Genomic DNA, 26,977 nt, shown 5'->3' with positions numbered 1-26,977 from the left:
TAGCTTGCAGTGATTTTGTTCGATACAAACAAAATTCCGCGGCTGTGGGTATGCAAATCGTGAAATCCTTTTAATTTGAAACAAAACACAGCGGCTTTGTAAAGGCCCCAACGCCTTCCTCGTTCAGGCGTGAGGTGAAGTGTGTGTGGGGGGCAGAGGGCTCCTAAGGGAGGCGGGACTTCCTCTGGCCCCGCCTCTCCCGCTCGTCCTTCCGGAATCTCCGCTCCTCGGCCCGTGTTGCTGCCGCAGCCATGGGGGGCAAGAACAAGCAGCGAACCAAGGGCAACGTGAGGGTGAGTGCTGAGGTGTTCCCGTCCTGTCCCCCTTCGTGGGGTCGTCTTGCTCAGTCTGGGTGTGCGGCGGGGCTCGGCCTCGCTGTTCGTGGTCTCGGCCACTGAGGCCGCCCTTCACCGTCCGTTGCCGTCGTAGGGGCCGTGCCTCTGGCGGTGGGCACCGCAGCTGGGGCTGCGGGACGGCTCTTTGCTGGACTGGGGTTTGAATCGCCCGGGTGAAACTTTACCGAGATTGGGGGTGTTTTTATGTACTTCTGACCCAGCTCGCCGTCTTCTGAGGGGGTAAAAAGAGGCACGTCCCTGTTGCTGAGTTTTCACGTGCAGGAAAATTGTCTTACTGTGTTTCTAGAAAGGTTGGGTAGTGAGTCTGTGTATCACGTGTGCCTGAGGGGAATTAGGAAAGTAGAGTGAACTTCAGTAAGTTGTCCTTACCCAAAAACGAAGTTAACAATCATTAGGAATTAAATTTGGTGTATATTAGGGTAGGAAGGTGCTATTGAGGGATCTGGGTAGGCTGGACCAGTGGGGTGAAAGGAACCCTTTGAGGTTCAGCAAGACTTAGTGCTGGGTCCTGTGCTTTAGCCACAACAACTTCATGCAGTGCTGCAGGCTTGGGGCAGAGTGGCTGGCAGGATGTGTGAAGGAAAAGAATGTGGGGGTATTGGTCATCAGCCAGCAGTGTGCTCAGGTAGCCAACAGCATCCTGCTTTGCATCAGTAATAGTGCAGCCAGCAGTACCAGGGGGGTGTTCATCCATTGTACTCAGCACTGGTGAGACTGCACTTGGAGCACTGTGTTCAATTTTGCACCCCTCACTACAGGAAAGGTGTTGAGGACTTTGCCTTGAGTTCAGTAAAGGACAGCAAAGCTGGTAAAGGATCTGGAGCACAAGTGTAATGGGGAGAGACTGAGGAAACAGCCTCATCTCTCTACCACAGCCTGAAAGGAGGTTGTAGTGGGGGTCAGCCTCTTTTCTCAGGTAATAGTGATAGGATGAGAGGTAATGACCTCAATTTGTTCTGGGGAGGTTCAGGTTGGATATTAGGAACAATTTCTTTTCAGAAAGAGTGGTGAAGCACTGACACTGGCTGCCCAGGCAGCTGCTGGAGTCACCGTCCCTGGAGATGTTCAAGAATTGCGTGGATGTGAAGGATGTGGTTAGTGGGAGTGGGCTGATGGTTAGACTGGATGACCTTAGTGGTCTTTTCCAACCTTAATTATTTTATTGTTGGATTCCATGATACAGTATTACAGATAACTTTAAAGCATCCCTCAGTTTCAGTCTCTTCAAAAGAGCATACCTGAGATAAACATGAAGCCATAGCATGATCTAGATGCTGGCTTAACTGGGGCTGGTTAGATTAAATGCTCAACTCCAAACCACTCTCTGCAGCCTGATGGGATAGTGTTACATTGGCTTACATGTGTATCCTTTTGCTTCATTCTTTTAAGTTGTTCTTGACCCTTTACTTTGTTGCTGGTTCCTTGTTAGGTGCGTGGCTAAGTTTTCCTCCAGGCACACTGAGCTTGCCATGGGAGCTGTGCTGGTTCATAGGCAATAAAGTGAGAAGAACTAGGAAAAACATGCCGTCAGTGTTCATGGATTAAAGTCATAATAAGGAAATTGAATGTTGAATATAAAGATGAAAATAATTTTCTAGGTCAGATTTCAATGTTTAAGGTGTGGATGTCCCTCTATGTTAGACTTTCTTTTAAATAGAAGGTTAATTATAAGTAGTATCATTATTTTGAATGCTTGATGTATGCAAAATTAAATAAGTGATTGATGTATATAGCTGACTGATGTCTCTGTCCTTTGTTAGCCTTCTAGCAGTGGCCGGGCTGCAGAGCTCCTTGCCAAGGAACGCGGGACAGTGCCTGGGTTTATCGGCTTTGGAACATCGCAGAATGATCTCGGTTATGTTCCTGCAATTCAGGGTGCAGAGGAAATAGACAGCCTCGTGGATGCTGATTTTCGAATGGTCTTAAGAAAACTCTCTAAAAGGGATATCATAACAAAATTAAAAGTAGGTGTATACTTTCTCCCCAATACAAATTCATATTTGGAAGAGTGGTCTTGGTTTTCTGAAGGTTGGGAGAGGAATCTATTAAGCTATCCGGTCATATGGTCATACCAGTATATTTATTAGAGCTGCAGTACAGAAGATACTTTGGAAGACTTCTAAGGCTGCCTGTCAGGCAGTGCTGACAGAGCATTCATAAAACTAACTGTATGGATGCTCAATCTCAGGAATTAATTTGAGGAAGAGAGTTGCAGTATCTAGTAAAAGCTGATAAACTGGAGACTGTGGCTATGTGACAGTTCTTAAGTCTTGCTGTTGATGTCTTTTTTTTAGGCTATGCAAGAGTTTGGTACGATGTGCAAAGAAAGAGAAGCAGAAGTTGTTAAAGGTGTTCTTCCTTACTGGCCAAGAATTTATTGCAAGATCTCGCTAGTAAGTACAAAACAATATACATTGGAAATTTGGAAATTTCCCTGAATATGTCCTGGAAAAGCACTTAATGCCGTCTTATTGATATATCTGTCTTTGAGATTGTTGGCTTATTCCAGGAAAAAGAAAATGAGGGAAAGTAGCATTCGTTGTTAGTGAGATGATTCTATATTGGCAGTGGGGGAACCTTCAGCTGTTGATGTCTGGGCTCTTTCTGCCATTTGGACCTTGTCATTCTTTAATCATGATACCTCCATCTGGAATGGCTGCTATTGAAAACGTGATATTGATCAGAGAAAATCATTAGAATCCATTAGAATAATTCTTGATATTTCTTTTAGAAGCCAAGGGCATAGAAAGTCATGATGTAAATTGATATACAAATAAACATACTCGTATAAAGAAACTGCAAGTAAGTGTGCCATTTGTGTAGGCTTATGGTGGTTTCAATTCATAATGTTTTCAAGGCTTTCTGTTTTTCTTTCCTCCCGTATTTCTGTTAAACACTTGTATAAAATAGGAATGATGACTGTAGTTATATATATCTGGGAAAGATAATGGTTCTGGATGTGTACTATATCAGGAGTATGTTGGTGTTAAGTTAGCAGTCTCCTTTATTTAGGGGTATTTAAACATTTTTAAATCTACATAGCTCGATTCATTGCAAAAAATGGCTGAACTGAGAGAGAGCTACTTTTGTTTCTCTGCGTATGTGTAATTTCTTTGAAATGCTTGGCATCAAAAGTATACTTTTTTTGCTTCAACAGGATCACGATCGCCGTGTTCGAGAAGCAACTCAGCAATCTTTTGAGCAACTGATTCTTAAAGTGAAGAAACACTTGGCACCTTACTTAAAAAGTATCATGGGATACTGGCTAATTGCACAGTGCGACACTTACCCTCCTGCTGCTTCTGCTGCAAAAGAAGCTTTTGAAAAAGCTTTTCCTTCAAGCAAACAACCTGAAGCCTTAGCATTCTGTAAAGAAGAAATTCTTAACGTGAGTTGGTATTTCTTTAAGGCTTTGTGTGTATATGTCAACTTCTATTAAAAGTTTAAAACTCTTCCTGTCTCCAGCTATTCATGGTTAAATTTCAGTAAGATAAATTTGTTTTTCACCTGAAACTGTGCTCTTACTAATGTGAAGAAAAGACAGATACAAAGGTACCTCTTATGTTGTTTGACATGTTGCAATGACTGGAACCACGCAACCAGAAGAATTAATGAAATGAATGTTACTGCATGCATTTCTCTGTAATGATGCTCAGTCATTGAATAATGTTGCTGACAGCTAGAATGATGCAGATTAGCTGCAATAGTAGATGATTAAAGAATGCTAAGCACTGTTTCAGAAAGCTCCAACTAGTGGTATTGCTACCAAGGTTAATACTACTCTGCTATTCATATGTGAAACTGAATTTAAGAAGATAAAGTTTGCATTGCTGGCCCATCTTACTCCAACTTAACCATTTTGTTTTGCCTCAATTTATCATCTTTCTTTTGCCAGAAACATGTCAGCATAGGACTGCAGCTTTATGACTGCAGAATTATGAAGTCTGGATTCAACAACAGCTACTGTGTTTAACAGGCATCATTAAAATTGTGTTCTTACTCACTAGTGTATCTATAATACATTTAAGAAACTCAGTTTAGGGATTTTCAACTTTTACTGTAGAGCTGTTTCTGAATAATATATAGTATTATTGTGTCTCTATAAGGAGCTAGGAGATATGGTTTAGTGGTATGTGGGTATGGTAATGGGAGGACGATTGGACTAGATGGTCTCCTTTCCAACCTTGTGATTCTATGATTATATTCTTGCGCGTGTGTATGTGCATAGATATATTGTGGGTTTTTTTCTTTCTCCCTAGGTTCTTCAAGATCACCTTCTGAAAGAAACCCCTGACACACTCAGTGATCCTCAGTATGCTAACCTACTTTATTAAGTTTAACTCTTGGTTTGTGTTGGGTTTTACTCTTCTTGCTGAGGTAGTGGATCTAGCTCCGATAGAGAGAATGGTTATGTGAGTCTAGATCACAGCACTTTTCCTTGGGGTTTGTGAAAGCATTTATAATTATCAGTTGCCTACTTTAAATACTAATTCCTGTTTCATATCTTTTTATGAATAGCTGTGGAAGATGGGATGACTTGAGACTCTAGTACTTTATAGAGTAATTTGGTAGCATTAGAGCATATGGAAATCCTGTTGATTAATTTAGGGTTCACTTTAATTTTGTTTTCTTTTTTTTTTTTTTTTTTTTTTTTTTTTTTTTTTTGAGAACTGTACCAGAGGAAGAAAGAGAAGCCAAATTTTTCCGGATTTTGACCTGTTCCTTATTAGCCTTAAAAAAGTTGCTTAGCATGCTGCCAAAGAAAGAGATGCATTCATTGGAGGAGAAATTAATGTCGCTTCTGTCTCAAAACAAATTTTGGAAATATGGTAAACACAGCACACCACAGGTAACTTTATTTTAATTATTTTGGTGAGTTTTCATTCAAGATAATGCATTGGATCTAAGCAGGTACAAATTTCTTCTATCCTTCAAGAATGAACTCCATATTTTGTTGAATTATATTTGAAACAGTTCTTAGACTTTTTAGACTGTAAATGGATAACGTTGCTCTAAATTTCGCCTAATAGGAGATGGACTCAAAGTGAAATGTAATGTTAGTAGAGTGCATGTTATGAAGGACCAAATTATTTACAAATTTTAAACGTTATTTTATTTTCATAATATTTAAACCTTTGCTGTTGTGCTAAAATACGAAGCCCGCCTTGTTGTTATAAAACTATGTGTAGCAATGATGTATTGTCATTTGCCTAATGATTTTGTTCTTCTGTCAGGTTCGTTCAGCTTTCTTTGAGCTGGCTTCTGCTTTTTGCCAATACTTGCCTGAGCTGGTGAAAGCTGAAGCGCCGAGAGTTTGTCCTGCTGTTCTTCTCAGCATTGATGACAGCGATGCAGTGGTGTGCCCTGCTCTTTGGGAAGCTGTCCTTCATGCTATTGCCACTATTGAGGTAACATAATAAGCCTAAGGTGCAAATGTCTTACTGGAATGCCACATTCAGTTTTTCATCAGGTGCCAGAGTTATTTGTGTAGAAAAAGGAGCAGCTTATCTGGGTTTTCTTCTTAATTAATAACATGAACTTATCAATAATTCACACTCATTCTTTCTCTTTAGTGTGTCAGTGTAACTTTCAAATCTGTTGTATCCAGCATAGGTAGTTTTATAAGTTTAATGAAATTAACCTGAATCTGTTGGATTAAAAGTAGATAGAACATTTTTCTTGGTTTGAAGAAGGTTAACAGTAGGACAAGCAGTGCTCCCCATATACATGATATATGCTAAACAGCTGTGTTGTAGATATCTTGAATGACGATAGATTAGAGGATGGAAATCTTTTAAGTTATGAGAAGGAAGTGCTGAGGTATTGTGATCATCAGATTTTTCCTGGAAGTTCTGAAGTTGTTGTTGCTTCTGAAGTTAGGATTTCGAAATCAATGTTTATTCTTAATGATAAGAGCAGAATTAAATAAACAGTTATGCTGATATTCTTTATGAAAGATTCTTAAGTGCAGCATCATTAAAGAAAAGTGTTTAACTGCAGTTTTATCACGATTACTTGTAAAAATTCACATCTGAAACAAGAATTTTTAAAATTAGGGGCAAATAAATTTAAATTTTCCAATAAATTGCTTCATCTGCAACTTAGTCATATAGATTAAATGTCTGAAGAGTTCCTCCAAAGTAACATATTCTCTTTAAATTTACATTAAGTATATTTCTTTCTCTAGGATTGTTGGAGTCATGTAAATGCCAGAAAAGGAGTTCTACCAAAACTGTGGACGGTACTTCGAGAAGGTGGACGAGGACTAGCTACGGTTATATACCCAAATATCTTGCCATTCATTAGCAAGGTACCTCCTGGTATCACAGAACCAAAGCTGGAATATTTCAAAACTTTTTTCAGCTCAATAATTCAAGGGTATGAACCACAAAATGCATTTATTTGTTACTGGTCTCTTATATTCAGTAAAAGGACTAATCTTTAAGTATTTAAATATAAGTAACTGTATCTCTTGGCTTGAGGATATTTAAATATGCATATCATTAAGTTTGAGGGGAAAAAAACACCCTCTTTGCTATGGTATCTGAAAATAACATTTGAAATTTGAACATTCTGTATATCCAGTGCTAAAGTCAATCCTTCACAGCTGTTCCTGTCCTGTTGAACCTCCTACGGGATTTTTATTACATATTCCTTACCAAAAGTATTCTTATCTTTCTTCGTCAGAGTTTTGTGTTTATTCCATGATAAGTTTTGAAAGGAAAAATGGGAAAAATAAATTTCAAATTGAGTTACTCTGGAGAGATCAGGTTCTTCTTGCCACCCTGGAGGTCTTGCTTTATTGTAGAGATTATTGAGGGTTAGCATTGTGGTTGTGAAAGCTACTGTGTACAGGAAGTTTAATTCTTATTATATTGATTTTAAAGGATTTTTACTGCTTCTGTATTTTTTCCTTTAAAACGTCAAAACCAGCTTCCTGTCAAATGTAATTTACACATTATGTATTAATTATATATTCAAACATACATATATCTGTGTCTTAAAGACTAAAATTATTTAAACCAAACTTACTTAAACCAAAATGAGTTCTTGATTGATGGTGAGGTGATCATTAGCAAAATAAAGCAGTAAAATCATAGAATCACCAAGGTTGGAAGAGACCTCCAAGACTGTCCAGTCCAACCATCAACCAACCAGCAGTATTTCCCCTCAAACCCATGTTACTAAGTAAAACAGCTAAACATTTCATGAGCACCTAAGCCTATTTATTGAGTACAGAAAGCTGCAGGTTAGCTTTTACAACTAGCCGAAACAGTAAACTGCATACTTGATTGGATAGGTTTTCTCAATTTACATAGTTGTTTGTTTTTTTTTTTTTTCCTTTCTATTTAATACGGAAACGATGAAAAAGAAATTTTAATGTAATTTGTATTACATGCCTAGTTTTATTGTTTTGACTCTTTAAACGTGTCCTCTTGAATTCATTTCTATCTGACAACTAAAAGGGTTTTGTCTGGATAAATGCAACATAATCAAGGTTATGCTGACGTATAACAGTGGGTTTCTCTGAAGCCTGGACAACTGACTGTTTCTACTCCCACCTCCCAATGTTATCTTTCAACAGGTTGTCAAATGAGCGAGCACTAAACAGTCCTTCAGAAAGTTCAGCTATTATATCTACTTTTATGGAATGTCTGCGCTTTGCCATACTACAGAAAATAGATGAAGATGAGCAAAGACAAGTGCATCAAATGCTCATATATGACCAGGTATTTGTTAAAACTACCTTGTGTTATTTGACGTGCACGTAATAGTTCAAAGTTGAATAAAATCATCAACTTCTGTGAGGATTTATGTCTCTATTGAAAGTCTTCCTAGATTTTATGGAGAAAAGTAATGTTACTAAAGTCATTCAATATTTTCCTTGCTCTAAATTCAGCTTTAATAGTTCTGAGGTTTTTGGTCTTGTTTTCCTGAATGTTTTTCAATATGATAGAACTTCCTGGTATTAGGAACAACAAAAAGCTTTTCTACTTGGGTCAATTTATTTTATTTATTTTTTATTTTTTATAGCTAATTCCTCTAACTGATGCTGTACTTCAGGAGCCCAGGTTACAAAATGGACCACTATTTTATCAACTAGCAGAAACACTGAGCTCATGGGAAGCTAAAGCTGAACTTTCCAGTGATGATAATACAAATGAAGTTTTCCAGAAACTATTGTCAAATTTTTGGGACCGTCTTTTAAAAATGTGTATGCTTCATGTTGATAAATTGGAGGCCGATGAGAAGACTTTGTTTGCCATATCTGATATGCTGGAAGTTCTTCAGAATCCAAAGACTGCTACAAAACCGAGCAATAGAAAATCTCTAAAAGTAAAATTTTCAGATGAGGATGAATCTGAAAGGAACACGGAGAATGGAAAGATCACAGAAGTGAGGAGTAATAGTGACTCTGAAATACAAGCTGACCTACAGCATAGTTCAATTCTACGGAAAGAACCTCTAGAAAATCTAGTCTGCAAACTAGCTGAGCTGAGTATTGTGTATGTCAATGAACAGAAGTCAGAGCGGCATTTGAAATTCCTTTCTGCCCTCCTCAACTCTTTCTCTTCAAACAGAGTTTTTCAAGTACTTTTAGAGCAGGGAAGCAACACAAGTTGTCCTCCTGCTGAATCCCAAGAAGACATAAAAGTTCATTATGAGAATCCATCTGTACAGTTTCTGAATATGAATTTAATAACTTGGCTTAAAGAAGACTGGAGGAAAGACATGCATTTTCTGGTTGATATTTTGTACAGTGTGCTTAACTGTTGCAATGGTAATGATGAAAGGAAAGTCATTCTTGATGATTTAACGAAGGTATGTTTTGTGTGTTTTCTCACTAGATTTTATTGAAATTACTATTTTTTATTGAATGTGTCTGTTTAATCTTTACATTTTGGGGATGTAGGATGAATTATGTTGTACGTGAAGTTGTTCAACCGAATATAAGTTGAGCTAGAAAAGGTTGACATTACAGTGTTGGAGTTATATTTTAATTTAAATATATTTTTTAAATTGTTTACATATATATTTACATATATAAGTAGAGGTAACATCAGAAGCTCTCTATTCTTCTTCATACAGGGTGCTTTTATGCTTAGTCATGGGAGGCCTTTTAAATACAGACCTTTATTGGTCTAGGTACTAGAGAGAGACTTCGGAGGCAAAATAACTGATAAATAACTTTGTTAACTGAAACTTAACGACTTGTCTTTATCACTTGCAGAAAATCAAATTTTGCAACTAACAGTTAAAAAGATATCAAATACTTCTATTTCAGTAAATGCTTTCTGTTGAATTTTCTGGAATTTTGTTTTTCTTCTAGATGGATCTGAAATGGATTGTTTTTCTCCAGATAATTCAGAAGGTACTTCTTTAGACTTGTTTTGTTGTTGTTTTGCTTAGTTTTTATTGTTTCTTTGGTTTTATCTTTGAGATTTACATGTGTCAGACCCCTTTTTCTTACTTTGTTTTCCAAAGTAATGGTAAAGTGATGCAGCAGTACTTTCAAAGTGTTTGTTTTAACCCCATTTAAATCTAGGGCTAGTCCTGGAAATTATAATTTAAAAAACAGAGAAGAGGAACAAAGCCACGACAACAGCCACAAAAAAATACCCACACACATGCACACAAAACCTCCATGCATCTTTGTCCCTTCTGTTTTTTTATCAACTTGCCCTTTGAGCCAGAGGGCTCATTCATTTCCAGTCATCCCTTCAAAGCTAGAGAAAACGGAGCTGGGTGTTAGACTGATTATTTTCAGATAATCACCAATGCTTGTGTTATCTTTCTCTGTTTATTACCACAAAGTTCATGTTTACTTTGAAAATACGCATGTTAGAAGGTGTCTTGCTTCACTCTGACGTAGAAGCCTGCCCTAGCAGTAAATTGCTGTCTTGTCTTTAGCCAAAAAGGAAACTAGGGGGACAATCACAGACATATTTACTTAGGGACTCGTTTCTGACACAGTAGGATTCCTTCTGTGCTTGTGTAGGTTTGATTTGTGGTTTCTGCATATTAATCTTATACTACATAAAAGAGGATAATAACTTCAAAAGATAATTACAATTATTTTCTTTTTGTCATTCAGGCATGTTCTAGCACAGCAAAGCTTTCATTAATCTCTGAGTGGCTGAAAGGAGATATGCTTGGGGAAAGACTTGTAATGCTGGCAGATGATCTGTGTCACCTGGATTTAAAACCAATAGCAACCTCACCAGAATCATCTTCTTCAGAAAAATGGACCATCTTGAGTTTGGTGTTGTCTCAACACGTTAAAAATGGTAAACATATTTCATCTTTGGAGTTTGTGAATTGGAAATACTGCACTTAAACTTGGTTTTTGTTGCCAGAATTCTGGAAGTTTAAGTGTAGAGGAGCATCAGGAGAACTCCTGCCTCTCTCCAGACAGAAACTTTAACTTGATTCCTTATGGTTCAGTGGTGTCCTAGGGCTGATTTCTCAGTGAGCTGGCTGTTTTTTTACTTGTAGAACTTGAAGGTACTGGTGAGCTCAAAGCATTCATTTAGTGTTGGGTGCTGTGTGACCTGTTTTACTGCGCGTTGGATGAAAGTCAAGAACCTTCAGGTTTACTGATAAAGTAGAGTGTATGACTTTCAAAAAGATTTTTGATGTGTTCTCTCTTCTGAATTTCTCAAGGTAAACTATCATGAAGCAAAAGGAAAGGCTTTTCATGGGTCAATAAGTGATAGGAATTAAAAGGAAATAAGGATGAATTGTGAAAGGGTGGTAATTATTTCTAATAAATTATTCAGATTAATCTAAGCTAAAATGCAGGGATTTGTAGCAGTATGAAAAAACAAAAAAACAACAACCTGATGTTTGTGACTTATAAAAAGTAGAATATAAAAAGGGAGAACTTCATTGAAGAGAGAAAGTCACAATTAACTTAAAATTCAGGAAGTAGGAACTGCTCTGAGGAAAAACTGAGGACCAATGAATGTCATTGTTAGCACTAGGATGTCAATATCTTGATTAGTCTGTGGTTTTGGTCACTTAAATGTTTTTTGTTTTTTTTTTAATTATTTAATTTATTTTACTTTTAAAAGTTGCAATAAAATCAGAAAATATCCAAAGAATTTGTTAGGCAAAAGTGATGGTTTCTGTTTAGAATCAAGCAAATGAGAACTCTTCAGCTTACAAAGGGGTTTGTTTTTGATAAAGGGCCATAAAGTCCATAATTCATATCAAAAATGCAAATGGAAAGGATCTTTTCATTATTTTTTAAAAGAGAAGAACCTGTTGTTTCTGCGTTTAAAGCCTGAGGAAAGACATATGTATGCTGCTTCATACAGCTAATAATTATTGGAACTCAGTGCAACACTATGCTGTGGAGTTTGAGTATAAATGGAAGTAGCCTACATAGATTCAGCCAGAAAGGACCTGGCATTCATAGAAGATAGATTTGGCTGGGTTAATTATATCCAACGTCCGGGTGGAATCTCTAGCTCTCAATGAGTTGCCAGAAATTAGGAAGACAGGGAAGAGTTAAAGTATCACCTTGCGTTTGCTCTGATCATATGTCTTTTATCTAAGCTGGTTTAGATAGAGAAAGGATATTTGACTATATGGATACTTGGCTACATGATCCAATATGGTTATTGAATAAGGATGAGAATTTAGCTATGCATAAGACTGAAACTGCTTTGCACTTGATTTTTGCATGCCATATTATTAAATAAAAAGCATGTAGGTGCATGTTGATATCATGTCTTTGAGATGTCGTTTGTCAAGTTATCAAAGTTCATTGTTCTTTTCCTATTCCTAATAGAATCTTTGATTGGTGAAACTTATGTTGAAAGGATTATTGATAAACTTCAAGGAGCTCTGTCTAAAGCTAAGGATCTTTCAGAAGCTGGAAATACCGAACCATCAGTGTCTTTTATCTGTGACGTAGCCTCAAGCTTTTTCAGTTCAGTTAAAGGATGTTTACTAATGCCATCCTCAGAAGACTTGCTGCTTACCATTTTCCAACTGTGCGCTCAGAGGCAGGATGCTACACATTTAACAGGTGATCTGAAAAAAAAAATTATTTCGGACCATGTCTGGCTTTCTATTGTTGTGAGATGGATTATCAGCCACAAGGGTGGAAAAAACACACTCTTAACCTCAGATAAAATATTACTTGTGTATGAGTTAATTTAAAATTGTTCCACAGCTAGAAGTTTACATATTTGCCCATGACAGTGATCATGTGTATTAATGTAGAATTCTCTACTTGCTCTAGCACCATTAGCCATGTGATCATTGCTTTAAGATGCAACTTTTTATAATTTTTAAAATAGATTTGCTTGTATGCAAGTTAAAGCACACATGGATATCTGGTGTAAATTCACTTGTCCGCCATCTTCGGAGTATGCAGAATCAGAGCACCTTTTTGCATAAATCTGCACTGTGGATCAAGAATCAGATTCAGTCTTCCTCTTTGGATGTCAAAAGGTAATTGTGATGTGCATGTCTACATCATAGCATGTTGTTCCCCCCAAAAAAAACCAAACCTATGTAATTCCATATTTACTTGGCATCTGCATTACTTAGAGTTTTTTAAGCCTGTCAGAGGTGGGAACTATGGCTTAAAAACTTAATTAAAACATTGCACGTAAATAGTATTGTCTGTTATTTAAAGATTTTGCAGTATATAGTGCCAAACTTGTTGATAGCATTTCTTTATTTTTCTCAGCCTTCAGGTTTTGATCTCTGCAGTCAGTGATTTATTGTCTACACTTCTGGAAGCTGACAGACAGTCTGGATGTCTGGTGGGGTCTTATGTTGAGCACGTTATGCCCAATAGAACAGAATGGGAGACACTGCGTGAGTCACTTTCTGCTGAGGTATGAAAATGATAATTGACTTTCACACTGTACTTAACCTTGCCTGTCTCCAATTGCATGACACTTCTGGTATGATTATATATATCAGCACGTGTTCTGTAGTTCTTTTTGGCCTCTATTCCTTCTGTAGGACAAAATCTGTATGCTTATGGCCCCATCAGTACTGCTGGAGGCAAGCAACATCTACAAAATACTTTTCATCGTGATACATTGGCAAATTACTTTCCAACTTTGAAATTTTGTCTGACAGAATATATCTTCTGAAGATATTCTATAAGTAAACTATAAGATTATTTCTTGTGAGACACTAATTTCTGCAGGGTAACTTGATGTGCTGATCGTAAACAAAATGCTGGTATGACTAGATTGAGAGAGAGAAATAATTTTCTGTCCAACTCTTTAGTAACCCTACTATTTTTTGTAAGCTGTATAGTGTTCTAAAGTTGTGTTTATCTCTGATGCAATACTGCAGTCTCAAGGAACTGCTGTGGATTTATTTCTTATATACCTGAGAGGGTGATCCTCAGTATTATGCTCTTGGTGTAAATTTTTATCTTCCATGGTTATTTTTTAATTGTTGTGAATTTTTAACATTAAACATTCATCTTCTGTGTATCATTAAGATCTCAATCATTTGTTCATAAACTTTTTTTATGCATGTATTATAGTGGATGCACAAACCTCTTTTGGAAGGAAGGCTAAGTATGAATTGTGAACATCTGGGATCATGTGTTAAGCTATGTGGCACAACTAAGCTTCCAGGACATCTGTGTACTTCAGCCTTATTAAGTAAAATGGTGCTACTTGTACTGGAAAATGATATGGTGAAGGGAAATGAGGATGCTGAAAGAAAGAAAATTGACAATATAAGTAAGTTACAGTGGTAAAACTTAAAGGAATTTGACTTTGTAGTAGTTCTAATTGTCAATTCAGGTTGATTTAGAATTGAATAATTAAAGTTTGGCATATGAGTATCAGAAACATGTAAACATATATGTGTGTGTGTATAAATATATACACACATGTACACATGCATATACATATGCTTGTGTTAGGTTTCCTTTAAAAGTATGAGTGTGTACTTACGCTTTCAGGACCTTTTGCTTCATAAACATGCTATCTCAACAGAACTTGAATTTTAGAGAAGATTGGATTTACAGTGAATCTCAAAGTTATTTCTTGCCAAAGCACGTATGGTGCATTGGAATGAGTGGGCAACAGTCAGTGTATCCATGCCATCAAATAAAAGCCTTTAGTGTTTCTGAATTCTGCTTGATGAAATTTCATTTCCTTTGCTTTAAAAAAATGTAAGATCAGAAGAAAAGTGTAATTGTTCAGTGTAGGTTGTTATAAGCCAATTTAAGAAAATAACAACAACAAACCACATGCTAGCTATCTATTTAGTTGTATTTTTGTTTGGGGTCTAGATTTAGATCTTGATTGCCTTGTCTGCAAGAAATGTATATTAAAAAAAAAAAAGTTATGGAGAGGATGTAAAGTTCTTGTTGTGCTTGATTTCATTTAAAACTTCCTGTACATCTGTGGTATAGTTTATTCTTGCTTTTTCTTCTTTTGTGTTTTATGATGTAATGGCAGATAACGCAGTTTGTGCTCTGAAGGGTCTGAGATTGTGTATAAACACTGTTATCGTAATGCATTACAAAAATATTAAAACAATCCAACAGCAATAACAAAAAACAGATTTCTTACTTATCTACTGAATATATTCAGCAGTTGCTTTTGTTGTTTAATTAGTTGCAGAACTGTTGTATTCATTAAAGTGGATTGAAGAACTGGAGAATCCTCCTTTTCTGCTCCTGGAATATCTTCATATGTTAGAAGAAATGCATATCACATTTGAGAAGTTCAGTGCTCTCAGTAATACAGCTAACCTTCAGCAAACAATATTTGATAGGTATGTAAGAAGAAAAACCTCAATCACAGTACAGCCCTTAGCTCTGTCTTTATACTTTGCAGTGTGTAGAGAATTAACTGTTAAGCAATTCTTTTAAATGCTGTAGTATTTCCTTCTGTATATTCACTCACAGGGGTTGGACTCAATGATCTCTAGAGGCCCTTTCCAACCCCAACAACTCTGTGATTCTGTGATTCATATTTCATTTACATGCTTGTGTTGCAAACTGTTTATGTGTAGTATATTTTAACCAGGGTCTGTTTCCTTCTTTTGAAGATCAGAGGAACATGGAAGACTCTGGTCCTTAACCTTGGCCAAAGTGATTCGTGGAGAAAACACTGTATCCTGTGAGATGAAAAAGCTTTTTAAGACAAGCGAAGGGTATCTTAAATACTGTTGCCTTTAATCTCTTAAGCAAAATCTGCATTGCAAATATTGATGTTAAATGATAGTAATTCTGATGATCAGCATCTGAAGACTGAACATTTGGTCGTATATGTATGTGATGTGTAAAAATGAGACATTGTATGTAGTGTGTGGTATTAGTTACATTCCAGGATATTAAGTGGCATCTATATCAATACGAATCAGTTATCATTTGTTTACTAGTTAAAGTATTGAGTTTATTTTTGATGTTCTGCTTGTTTGAATAGGTTTCTGCCATTAACAGAGGGCAGATTGCATACACTTCAGTGCCTATCACCCTTTTTAATTGAGGAAGAAAAGAGAGAACTTGTTTTTCACTGCGTGGCCAAACTTATGACATGTACACAGACAGAACTCTCCAGTACTGATGGTCAGTATGGTTTTCTACCTCAGCGCACTTCACTATAATTGAAGAACATTATTTTATAATAATATTTGCTTTTGTATGAATTAACTATAGTCATATCGATTTTACTAGAAATTAGTGTGTCTGCAGTTTGCTTATTTCTTCTATACTGTTGGGCCTTGTGGTTTTCTGTCTTTTTAAGGAAGTACAGCAATACATGTGTGGTCCAAAATTAGAAATTAAAGATTAACAGTATCAGAGAAAAGAATTTTGATACAGCCTTCTTGCTTGCTCTATCTGATTTGGACACTTTTGCAAACATTGGAGTTTTCATTTCATGGTTTAGGCTTTACATAGCATGCAAAATACTTCTCTTGTTTACTGGTAGCGTTGTTACTGGTTTCAGTGAGAAATCCTTTGAAGCTCATATATAGTTTTTTGAGTAATTCATATAGTGAATGCTGCGTCATGTGCTGAATAAGAACTGCTGTACATGCATCTCTAACAGCTTTTGAGAAATTACTTAACGTGGTGATTAAGATGTGTTATAATTGCTTTGAATGTCCTGTAGAAAAAAATGATTGTCCTCAGATGTTTTTAGATAAGCTCATTCAAATGAATGTCCTTGAAGTATGGAAATCTTCAGTGTAAGTTTCATGCAGCAATTGAAGAGAATGCTTCTACTGTTACCATTCCTATAATGCTTGTTCTTCAGGATTAGTTTGTTGTGAATCTTACAGGAGTTTTTTGGTTCTTGGTTTGAGCATTTAGGTTAGTTGTAGTACTTGTAATTTAATAATGGCATCTACAGATTAAGTGTTAAAAGAAAATAGCTTAGCTGCTGTCCAAACTCTGTTATGATATTAAGTGTCCAATCAATGCACTTTCTAATGTTTGTCCTTCTTTGATAATTAATGCCTCCTGAGAGATAACATTTTTATTCTGTTGTAGGAGCTTTTGGTTGCCTCTCCATTTTGAATTCCTGCTTGAATGACAAAAGTTTTGGTTGCGATCACCTCTTACCTGGAGTACTAAAAATCATAATGTCTTGGAAAAATGATAATGAGGACAGCTTCCTCTTTAGCTGGTGGGTGCAACTTTGAGATAATTTCATTGTTTCTTTTCCCCAGTTTCTAAAGAGTTTAAAAATACAGGGTAGTTGTGAACTCAAACAGAACCAAGAAAATAATAAAGCCATCATCCACCATTTTAGTACTATATTTTTAAGTTTTTGTTGAACTGCATCTTGCAGTTTTAGATAGCTTTGCGTAAGTATCTAATAAGTCATACAGAAGGGAATTACCTGAAGGTAAGCATATGTAAGAAAGTCAACCTGACAGTAATTCTTTAAACTAAGCTGGAAAATTAGGAGCATTTTTAGGTTGTTTCCATAGCATACAGGACTGACCAGTTTTGTAGGTGTAGCTGAATGTTCAGTTCAAAACTGTGATTGCTTAAGATAGGAGAAAGACACTTAAGTTTGGTATCAAAGTTTTCTGGACCTGACACTGAAATTTGGAGAGCTAAACTTCCAACAGAGAGTTAAAATGTACCAGTATTTGTTTGAGTAGTGAGATTAATCCAGGCAACACCTTTTGTAAATAATTTACAACACTGGGACTATTGAGGGCTTATATTTTAAGTAAGTTATTAATTACAAAAGAAAGCTATTTTTCTTGCACTGATTTTTGTTGAAATTGCTACATTTTGTTGCTTACAGTTACAGGAATCTGTTAAAAGAACATACAAATGAGCAAGTACTTCTGTTCTGTTTTGTACCTATTGACTGACTTTTTTGAAGTTAATGTAGGATTCTTGTTTTGAAAGACCAAGTGTTTAAAGCACATAGTTTTGTATGAGGTTCTCTGCCCTAATGTGTCCTGTGTAGAGAAGCAAAGGCAGTGAAACTTAATACTTGCAGTAACAACATGACAGTATGTAAGCTTTAGTTGTATTTTTATTTCAGCAATCTGAAAGAAACAAGTGCTCAGTTGCTTGGTTTCAATATAGAGATGATGCGCTACTTTCCCTTATTGCTGAAGTATTCCACAACTCCTTTGGCTGATAATGAATGGGACTTTATCATGTGCTCCATGCTGGCTTGGTTGGAGGTAATATGAAAGAGTCTATTACTAACCATTACATCGTCATTTATAATGTAATCTTTTTAATGCTCTTGGAACATAATAGGTTAATTTAGGCAGGAGATGGGGAGCAAGGAAGGAGGAATTTCAAAATTAGACTGGGAAACAGCTACATTCTTATACGTTTTCTTTCCTGCCATTTGGAAATGTAGGCATGGTGTAGGTACAGTGTAATGTTTGGAAAAGTAAGATGGTTTCACATTGCATCTTTGGCTCACTTGGCTGCACAAGTACAGTGTAAAAGCTACAGATGTATGCATTTCTTTTTGAGCCCACTTGGTGGCAGTTTTAGACTATAATTATAAAGAACGCCATGTAAGAGAAGCAGTCTGGAATTATAAACTTTGGTGAGACTTAGAATTTCATTTCAGCATGTCTTATTAAAATACAGATTACATTTTCAAGCTTTTAAAATAGTTTTAATATAGTCTTTGCAATTGAGTCTTCTGTGAAATAGTACTTCGGGCTATAGGGAAGGAATGTAAGACAACAACTTTAAACCAAATGTTATTATTATGAAATCTTCCTCTTATTATTTTCTTTTCTTCCTAGACAACATCAGAAAACCATTCACTCTACCATGTCCCACTTGTGCAAATTTTTGCGTGTGTCAGCTGTGACCTGGCATCTGCCCTCAGTGCTTACTTTGAACCCGCAGCTCCTAAGACTACTGAAAACCTTCCAGTGAACTTGGTCAGTGAGTGGAAAGAATTCTTTTCTGAAGGAATTCACAATTTGCTGTTACCTCTGTTTGTGAAAGTCACAGGTGAGTATATGGTAACTGGAAAGGAAGCCGGTGGTAGTACATAATCAGGCTATTCTGAAGTAGAACATATTCTTAAATAGTATCACGTTTATAGAAGTAAAATTGTATTTTTCAATGTATGCTAGTTAGTAAAGTAGTTGTATTGTGTTGATTTTAGGGTAGATTCTTATAAATGCAGTCTGAGTTGTTTCTAGTTATGCTTGTTTATCATAGTATCCATACACCGTGCATTGCAGCTTACCTGTCTCCTTTTTATACAGGAGAAACAAAAACTGCAGCTGAAGGCTCTTTTCAGAACTCTGTAGTAACGTCTTTGGGTGAAGCTCTAACTTACATCTCGAAGGACCAGTTATTAAACCATAAACTACCAGCAAAGTTTGTTGCAGGCCAGAAAACCAATCTTCCAGATAACCTACAGACTCTGTTAAATACATTATCTCCGTTGCTGCTTTTCCGGGCTAGATCTGTACAGGTTTCAGTCTACCACATGTTGTACAAGTAAGTCAACAAAAGTCTCACTCTCTTTACTTCCTTCTCCCTTGTTTATTTATATTTAAAATATGATCTGGAACGAGTACTTAAATGTTTAGCAAATTGATATGCCACTATGGGGACAAAAAATGCTTAACTGACAACTTGTAGACATGTGATGTAAGCCACAAATGCTAAGCTTAATTGTCAAAGTAAACTAAATAGATACAAAGAAGTTTTACTGCATTACATGAAAATAAATGTTATTTTCTACGCTATGGTTAAATATGTATTGTTGCAACTGTAAAGTTATTTATTTTTAGCACTTGCTTCAGTACTCTTAAAATTCCAAAATGTAAACTGAAGCATTCCAGGTTTGATTTGGATACCACAGTATCATTAAATAGTCTGACCTTCTTATTTTCACTAATTTAGATAAGAAAATGAAGAAAGTAAAGAAAAATGTGTTATGTTGTGTTCTTGTGAACTTTCTTTGATATCTCTAATACAAAAAGAGTGAGTGAATGTAGAATTTAAAGATTGCTATGTGCCTTTGACTGTTCAAAATACAGACAGCAAAACAACTGGAGGCCATTATTCCAAGACATTAAGTTGTAAGAGCTTTGTTCCGAGATGGAGATGTTTCTTTTAGTAAGGCTTACGTGCCCTTTAGCTATTGACATTCAGGAACCAACGCTGGATGACATGACTTAAAGATTTTATGATGTTATTAAAAAGAAATTGCTTGATTTTTACTCATTGTCAATAGTATTGACTTTGATAATTAAAAAGCTATGCATTGAATATGTTAAAAATAACTGAAATTAAATCTGATTTCTTTTCCATTTTTCTATAGGTTAATGCCTGAATTGCCTAAATTTGATGATGAAGATCTCAAGTCCTATGGTGATGAAGAGGAGGAATTAGCATTGTATGTGTTTTTTCTTCGTGTTTTTTTCTTTTTAATACTGTTTTCACTGTTGTTATTTGTTAAAGAGTTGAGAACTGCAGCACTATAGTTGCCTTTCAGAAGCTGTTAAAATGGAAAAAATGACATGCTTATGACAATATGGGGTATAAATATTGAAAATCTACAATATAGTTGATTACATCTATATTTTTACTAAAACTGGAAGCAATATTTATAATTGCTTTCTGGATCCTGTTACTAAAGTAAATGGACCATATATGTTCTATTGTATAATCTCAAGAGATGTTTAAACTTGATTGTTGTATTGAGAATATTTCTAGCTGTACTAGTAGCTTCAAATTCCGTAGTTATTCCTTTTAGATAGATTTATCCACGTAACAAATTAAAGATGTCCAAAATTGGAGATGTTTTATATAGATTGAATCTGAAGAAGTCAACAATTCAAATATGGAATAGGGTAATTGATATTATTTACCACAGTGCAATGATTAATAACATGTTTTAGAACTGAGCTGCAAAAGGTGCTTTAATCCATTGTCAAAACCCACACCCATCACATTAGTTGCTCCATTGTTGGTGTGACTTGAGTAAAGAAAAATATTTAAGCATTCCATGATGGAGTTTAAGTCAGCTCAGCCATAAACCAAATTCATCCTTTCAGAATGTGGAAAGCAGTCAGTTTATATCCTTCTTCTGAGATGGTGAGGGACTAACTATTACTTACAGGAGAAAGAACTACTAAGATGTAGCAGTGGTATGTGAATTTGAAAATGAGTTTTCTTGTAATGAAAGACCCCTTATGTGTTCTACATACGTTGCTTTATTTAAAGGATGCTAGGAAGGTCGTGAAAATAAATTAAGATAACACTCTGCTGAAGTTTTCAGTTTACTATGCCAGATAATGTTTTTTCCATAGATCACCTCCAGCAGCTCTTATGTCTGTCCTTGCCACTCAAGAACTCTTGCTAGAAAACATCCTAGAATGCATTCCAGTTGGGGAGTTTGCAGTTATTCAACCCCTGAGCGATGAGTTCTGCCTTGTTCTAGGATATCTTCTCACTTGGAAGTTGACGTTAACTTTCTTCAAAGCAGCTTCTTCTCAGGTATATGCTCAGTTTCTTTCATTTCAGTTTTTTTTTTTTTTTTTTTTTTTTGTTTTTGTTTTTGTTTTTTTTTTTTTTTTAAGTGTGCTTACTTGATTTGGGTATTGAGATTTTATTTGGTCTCTTAATTGTATGTTGTCCTACTTCCTTTGGACTTAGTGGGATTCTGTTCCAAAAGCATTAGTAGGTCTAGATGTCTGTTGGGGATGGCAATGTTAGAGTAATAAATTTTAAAATTCATTGATATAGGTTTGGTTGTTTTTTGGGTTTTTTTTTCTGGCTTTAAACAAGCTTGTGACATTTTATGATCTTCAAGTAACTAAAAATGTTACTAAGAACTAAATTACTCTTCTAAATACTCATCCTGAATATCAGAATGGCTTTTCCTCCATGTAGAAACATATTCGTATTACTTGCAGAGTAAGCGTTTTATTCCTATTTTTGATTTTGTTGTTTATCTTATTGTTGTTGTTTGTTTCTTTGTGCAAACATCATCAGCTGCGAGTTCTCTATTCCCAATACCTTCGAAGAACAAAAAGCTTGAACAAACTGCTTTATCACTTGTTCAGGCTTATGCCTGAAAACCCTGTCTTTTCTGGGCTGACTTCAGAAGTTCCAAATAAAGATACTAAAACCTTCTTTACTGAAGAGCTTCATTTAGATGTCAAAGGTTAGTAAAAATTATATTTGTGAGAGTTTTGATGATTTTCAGGCTTTGAAAAGGAGGGAAAAAAAAAAAAGATTTTGCCTATAAAATAGATATACATGCGTACATGAACAGAAATGTGTATTTATTTTTTTTCCCCAGTAACTTCCCATTTGACGCTCAAGGGAAGTTGAAATACATAGCAGAAAAAAAATTGAAACAAAACCGGGAAATGCTATTTAGTAGCGATGTATTTTTTTTTCTCTATGTATGCAAAGATTCTGGAACATGAAGATATGTGATCTGGAATTTATCCATTGTTTCTATATTTTTTTCATGCTAAATTGATTTTTTTTTTTTCCCCCTCTATGTGACTATGTTAAAAACAAAATCAAACATGTATTTTAATATTTATTTTAAAATATTTTAAGTTTTTGAAACATAAAAGTTGTCCGTGTTGCTTTTACCACTGTGTTGAGAAGACTCTTGGTTGATCAGTTATAGTACGTTGCCAGTTTTTCTAGCTAAGAAACATGGAATCATAGAATTACCCAGGTTGGAAGAGTTCTTGAAGATCATCAAGTCCAACCACAGCCTAACCATAGCACCCTAACTCTAACAACCCTCTGTCAAATCATATCCCTGAGCACCACATCCAAATGGCTCTTAAACACATCCAGGGATGGCAATTCAACCACCTCCCTGGGGAGCCTATTCCAGTGTTTAACTACCCTTTCTGTAAAGAAGTGTTTCCTAATATCCAACCTAAACTTGCCCTGACACAAGAGAGAAACGGTTTTGAAAGCTGCTTCATTAAAAATGTTTTTTTCAGTGTTCCTGTATAGATGTTATTGATACATCTATTGATGTTCCTACAAAGATACTGAGATATAATTTCTTAGTCTTGTGCTTGAACATCACTGTATGTTGCAAAGCTGTTTATCGTGATGACAGAAAGGCAGAAATAGGGTAGTCCAGGGAATTAACAACACAATGTTTTGAGAGAAAGATTTCCCTCATCACAGAATCATAGCATGACTTGGGTTGGGAGGGACCTCAAGTATCATCAAGTCCCAGTCCCCCTGCCACAGGCAGGGTTGCCAGCTTCTAGGTCAAGTGCTGGATCATCTGTTTTGTACACTTCTGTATAGCACTGCCAAACTTCCAGGGTACTCCAAACATCACTCCAAAGTGAGCAGTTTGTAATTTCCAGAATCTAAAATTATTTTTGATTTATAGGTCTTCTGCCTAGTGTTCATCCTCTAAAATCAGAAGATGCTTTTCTAGCCATTAAGTGTTACTCCAAGAAACAAAGAAACAAGACAGATTGAGAAAGGTGTATTCAAACAAACAGTAATAGTAAGAAATAGAGAACTAAACAGAATTTCAGTTTCCACATGTAGAAGAACCAGCATTTGTGAATAATACGTTCAAGTATTTTAACATCCTTTATTTTCTCTCATAGGGACAGGATCCTTGTCATCCCAGATCCCGCATTTGGCTTGTTCTGTGTATCATATAACACTGAAAGACTTGCCAGCCATGGTTAGGCTTTGGTGGAATAGCTGTGAGAAACGTGTTTTCAATGTTGTGGATAAATTTACAAGCAAGTATGTCAGCGGCGTGCTTTCTTCACAGGAAATATCTTCTGTTCAGACCAGCACACAGCTATTTAATGGCATGACGGTTAGTAAGACTTCTTGTTCCTTTTTTTATTTTACTTTTAGTAGAACATGAATGAAATTCTGTTTCTTAACTACTACAGTATCTTACACAATTGTGTTTTAATATTCTACATGGCTGATGAGAACATAATTTAGCTTGCTGTTGATATAATAAGTGTCTATGAGCATTCTGTTTTGAATGAGTTCAGAAAGAATGGGTTTTATGACTGTTGGTAAAGTAGAAGAGGTAAGTAGAAGATTTTGTTATCAGCATATTACTTTTTGGTTTATTAAAAGTATAGTCGGCCATTAGATTAAAAAATGGCTGTTAATTTCTTAGATTGCCAAGATACAAGTAAATATTTTCTCTTTTGAGAAAATGTTTTTCTAGTCTAAGAAAATTATTTTATGTTTGTCATGCTTACAGGTCTTATATTTTAGAAAGGCCACAGAAGGACGTGCGTCTCTGATTGTAGATATATTTGTTATTATATTTTATGTATTTTAATATTTGCATTTTTTTCACAGGTAAAAGCTCGGTCTGCTGCACGGGAAGTCATTGCTACTTATTCAGTTGATGATATATTTATTGAACTAATAATACAGCTTCCATCAAATTACCCACTTGGGTCTATAACAGTTGAGAGTGGAAAGAGAGTTGGTGTGGCTGTTCAGCAATGGCGCAACTGGATGTTGCAGTTAAGCACGTATCTGACACATCAGGTGAGTTTAGAGAAAGCCTCTAGTTTTGAAAGCATACGATAATATTCCTAGTTATACACTATTTAGATTCATGTAATGCATCTCTTCAGATCTTAAGCTTCTTTATAGATTTGGTTACTCTTACCATCTGCTTTTTTCCAGATGTTAAAATGAAGAGGGAGGTAAAATTATCTGTGTAAGTTAGTCCTGAATATTCCACAGCCAAAATTGAGAATTATAATGTCTCATAAGGCATGGGCCAGTATTCACAGCATGTGGCAACGCCATCTCAACTGTAGTTAGAAAAATATACATGTATACCTGAGATTGGTCATTGCTGAAGTTGCATCATTCAAGTTTAGAACAAAGAGAAAACAGTGAATTAAGGCTCTGCAATCCAAAGTGCAGGTTTTTTGTTTGTTTTTTGTTCTTTTTTTTTGGTGAGGATTGCTTGCAGTTTTAAAGATTAAACAACTACCTGTAGTTCATATGTTGGTTTTGTAAATTACTTAACTGCGCGTTGCCAATAACTTGATTTTGGAGACTTCAGGTTTAATTTCCTTTATGTACTTAAGTATAACAGTAAGAGTATTCTGGAGGAATTCTGTAATAGTAATAACTATTTTTCTTCTGTTAGAATGGAAGCATTATGGAAGGCTTATCTCTGTGGAAAAATAATGTGGATAAACGTTTCGAGGGCATCGAAGATTGCATGATCTGTTTTTCAGTCATTCATGGTTCCAACTATTCTCTGCCCAAAAAAGCTTGCAGGACATGCAAGAAAAAGTTTCATTCAGCTTGCTTGGTAAGTACCTATCCTAAATCCTTCTGAACAGGTAAAGTATCCTTGAATAGTCTGAGAAGGTAGTTCTACTGCAGTGCCATCAATTCTCCACTGTGTTGCTGGAGTATTTGGGATTAAGTGAATTCAAACTAATTGGCATGAATTCTATGCTAAGATACAATGAGGGAAGAATTCTACTCTGAAGAGTTTTAGTGTTCACTAAAATGCAAGTCATTATATCTGGCTTGGGTGTAGCAAGAGCATCATGATGTTCACTAGCTTGAATAAATGAAAAGAAAATGTTAATTTTAATTTATACAGCATGCTCTTCATCTGATCTGCTAATCTGGATAATTAACTATATCCATAGTGTCTTAGGCATTTTTGTATGGGTTACTGAGTGTGTTGGAGCATGTTGACACATGTATTGCCATGCAAGAGAGGAAATCCTGGTGCTTTGAAAACACAACTTCTGGCTAAAGTTAGACTGGGCAGGATTTGCTTTGTGTGTGTGTTTGCTTTTTGTTCATCTTTAGGATAAAACTTCTGCACAAGCAGTGTATGTATATGCACACACATTCAAATGTATATCTATACGCACACACATGTATATATGTAAGGGGAAAGGGCTTTTTAACTGTTTTTTGTGTTGAATGTTTTGGTAGTTAACTTCATCACTAGCGTAATACTTATTACAAGTGACAAAACAATGCTCTTGATACTTAGCTCACGTTCATATATTAATCTGCCCTATTTCATTTTCAGTACAAATGGTTCACATCCAGCAACAAATCCACCTGCCCGCTCTGTCGAGAGACATTTTTCTGAAGTAAAATGGTCTGCCTTCTTTCTGTGAGCTAAGTAATACGTGAAGAAGAGGCAATAAACCGTGTGTTGAAAGAAGCAAACTACTTGGATAATAATGTCTATTACTTAAAAATCTTGACTGTTGGGATATGACACATATTTACCTCTGGACTGTTTTTTTGTAAAAGTTTGAAGAGGCTTCTTTGATATAGAGAAATATATAAGAATAATTTATTTTAATTTGTATATTTTTAAGGTATGAAGATATGTTACAAATTCCTAAGCGATGTAGAGTTACGTCTGAAAAGTGGTGTTTAAGCCACAGCATAGTTGATTAAAAACTCTTGTTTTCAGTGTCACGGTGGCATGCGTTTGGGGCCAAATCATGCCTATTAATTTAACAGGTGAATTTAACATCGGTGGCATAAAGACTTGATTTTTTTTTTTTATTACAGTATATGTGGGTTCACAATAGTTCCTCTTATGGGGGAGATAAAAATAAATAAATAAATAAAATGCTGCAGTTAAACAGCGAGGCATGGATTTACGGCAATAACTTTCTGTTAAAGTGTAAAATTTAAACATGGCATGCTTTAAATTAACATTTATTAATTGAGTTTTCACCTTTAATTATGTTATTTTCTGAAAAACCCTCAGCCACCCAGCACCTGAAAACCCTGAAGTTGAAGGCAGTTGAGACAGCACTATCATTCCTGCATGACAATGAGAAACACTGCCCATTTATTGCAGATTGGCTTTTAAGAAGACATGCGCACCAATCAGTTCTTGTACTGTCATTATTTCAGTTAATGTCTTCGTTAGCTGAGGCATAAACTATGACTGAATTTACCGTGTAATTCCAGTGTCCCATAATAGTAAGGGCTCTAAATGAACCTGATAGATGTGTCAGAATTTAACATCATCTTCATTCCATTAGTCCTTTTTCATGTTGTTGTTTTTTTTTTAATAGCAGTAGCATACAATTATACTCCAACTTGGATGGTGTTGTTCCATGGCAGATTCCTTGGAAAACTCAATAAAAGGAGAGGAATGAATGAA

General features: G+C 35.8%; 1 protein-coding gene across 1 annotated transcript; it reads left to right on the top strand.

Annotated features, from left to right (window-relative positions):
- Positions 1–44: 44 nt before the first annotated feature.
- On the top strand, positions 45–26,977 carry LTN1 (listerin E3 ubiquitin protein ligase 1). The gene is made up of 30 exons (XM_015880904.1): positions 45–293; positions 2,117–2,320; positions 2,651–2,749; positions 3,514–3,744; positions 4,616–4,668; positions 5,025–5,205; positions 5,591–5,764; positions 6,544–6,734; positions 7,942–8,086; positions 8,391–9,179; positions 9,688–9,729; positions 10,453–10,645; positions 12,154–12,393; positions 12,668–12,821; positions 13,063–13,213; positions 13,882–14,083; positions 14,969–15,128; positions 15,405–15,509; positions 15,782–15,924; positions 16,852–16,987; positions 17,867–18,011; positions 18,597–18,810; positions 19,071–19,308; positions 20,138–20,212; positions 21,129–21,315; positions 21,814–21,985; positions 23,427–23,647; positions 24,154–24,348; positions 24,965–25,132; positions 25,877–26,977. Exons 1-30 carry the CDS (start codon positions 252–254, stop codon positions 25,937–25,939), a joined length of 5,313 nt encoding a protein of 1,770 aa, XP_015736390.1. The 5' UTR covers positions 45–251; the 3' UTR covers positions 25,940–26,977.

This window comes from Coturnix japonica, chromosome 1 (genome assembly GCF_001577835.2).
Source record: "Coturnix japonica isolate 7356 chromosome 1, Coturnix japonica 2.1, whole genome shotgun sequence".
In the NCBI taxonomy this organism is placed as follows: Eukaryota; Metazoa; Chordata; class Aves; order Galliformes; family Phasianidae; genus Coturnix; species Coturnix japonica.
The sequence above is the reverse complement of the archived record's forward strand: the minus strand, read 5'-3'. Positions and strand labels throughout refer to the sequence as shown.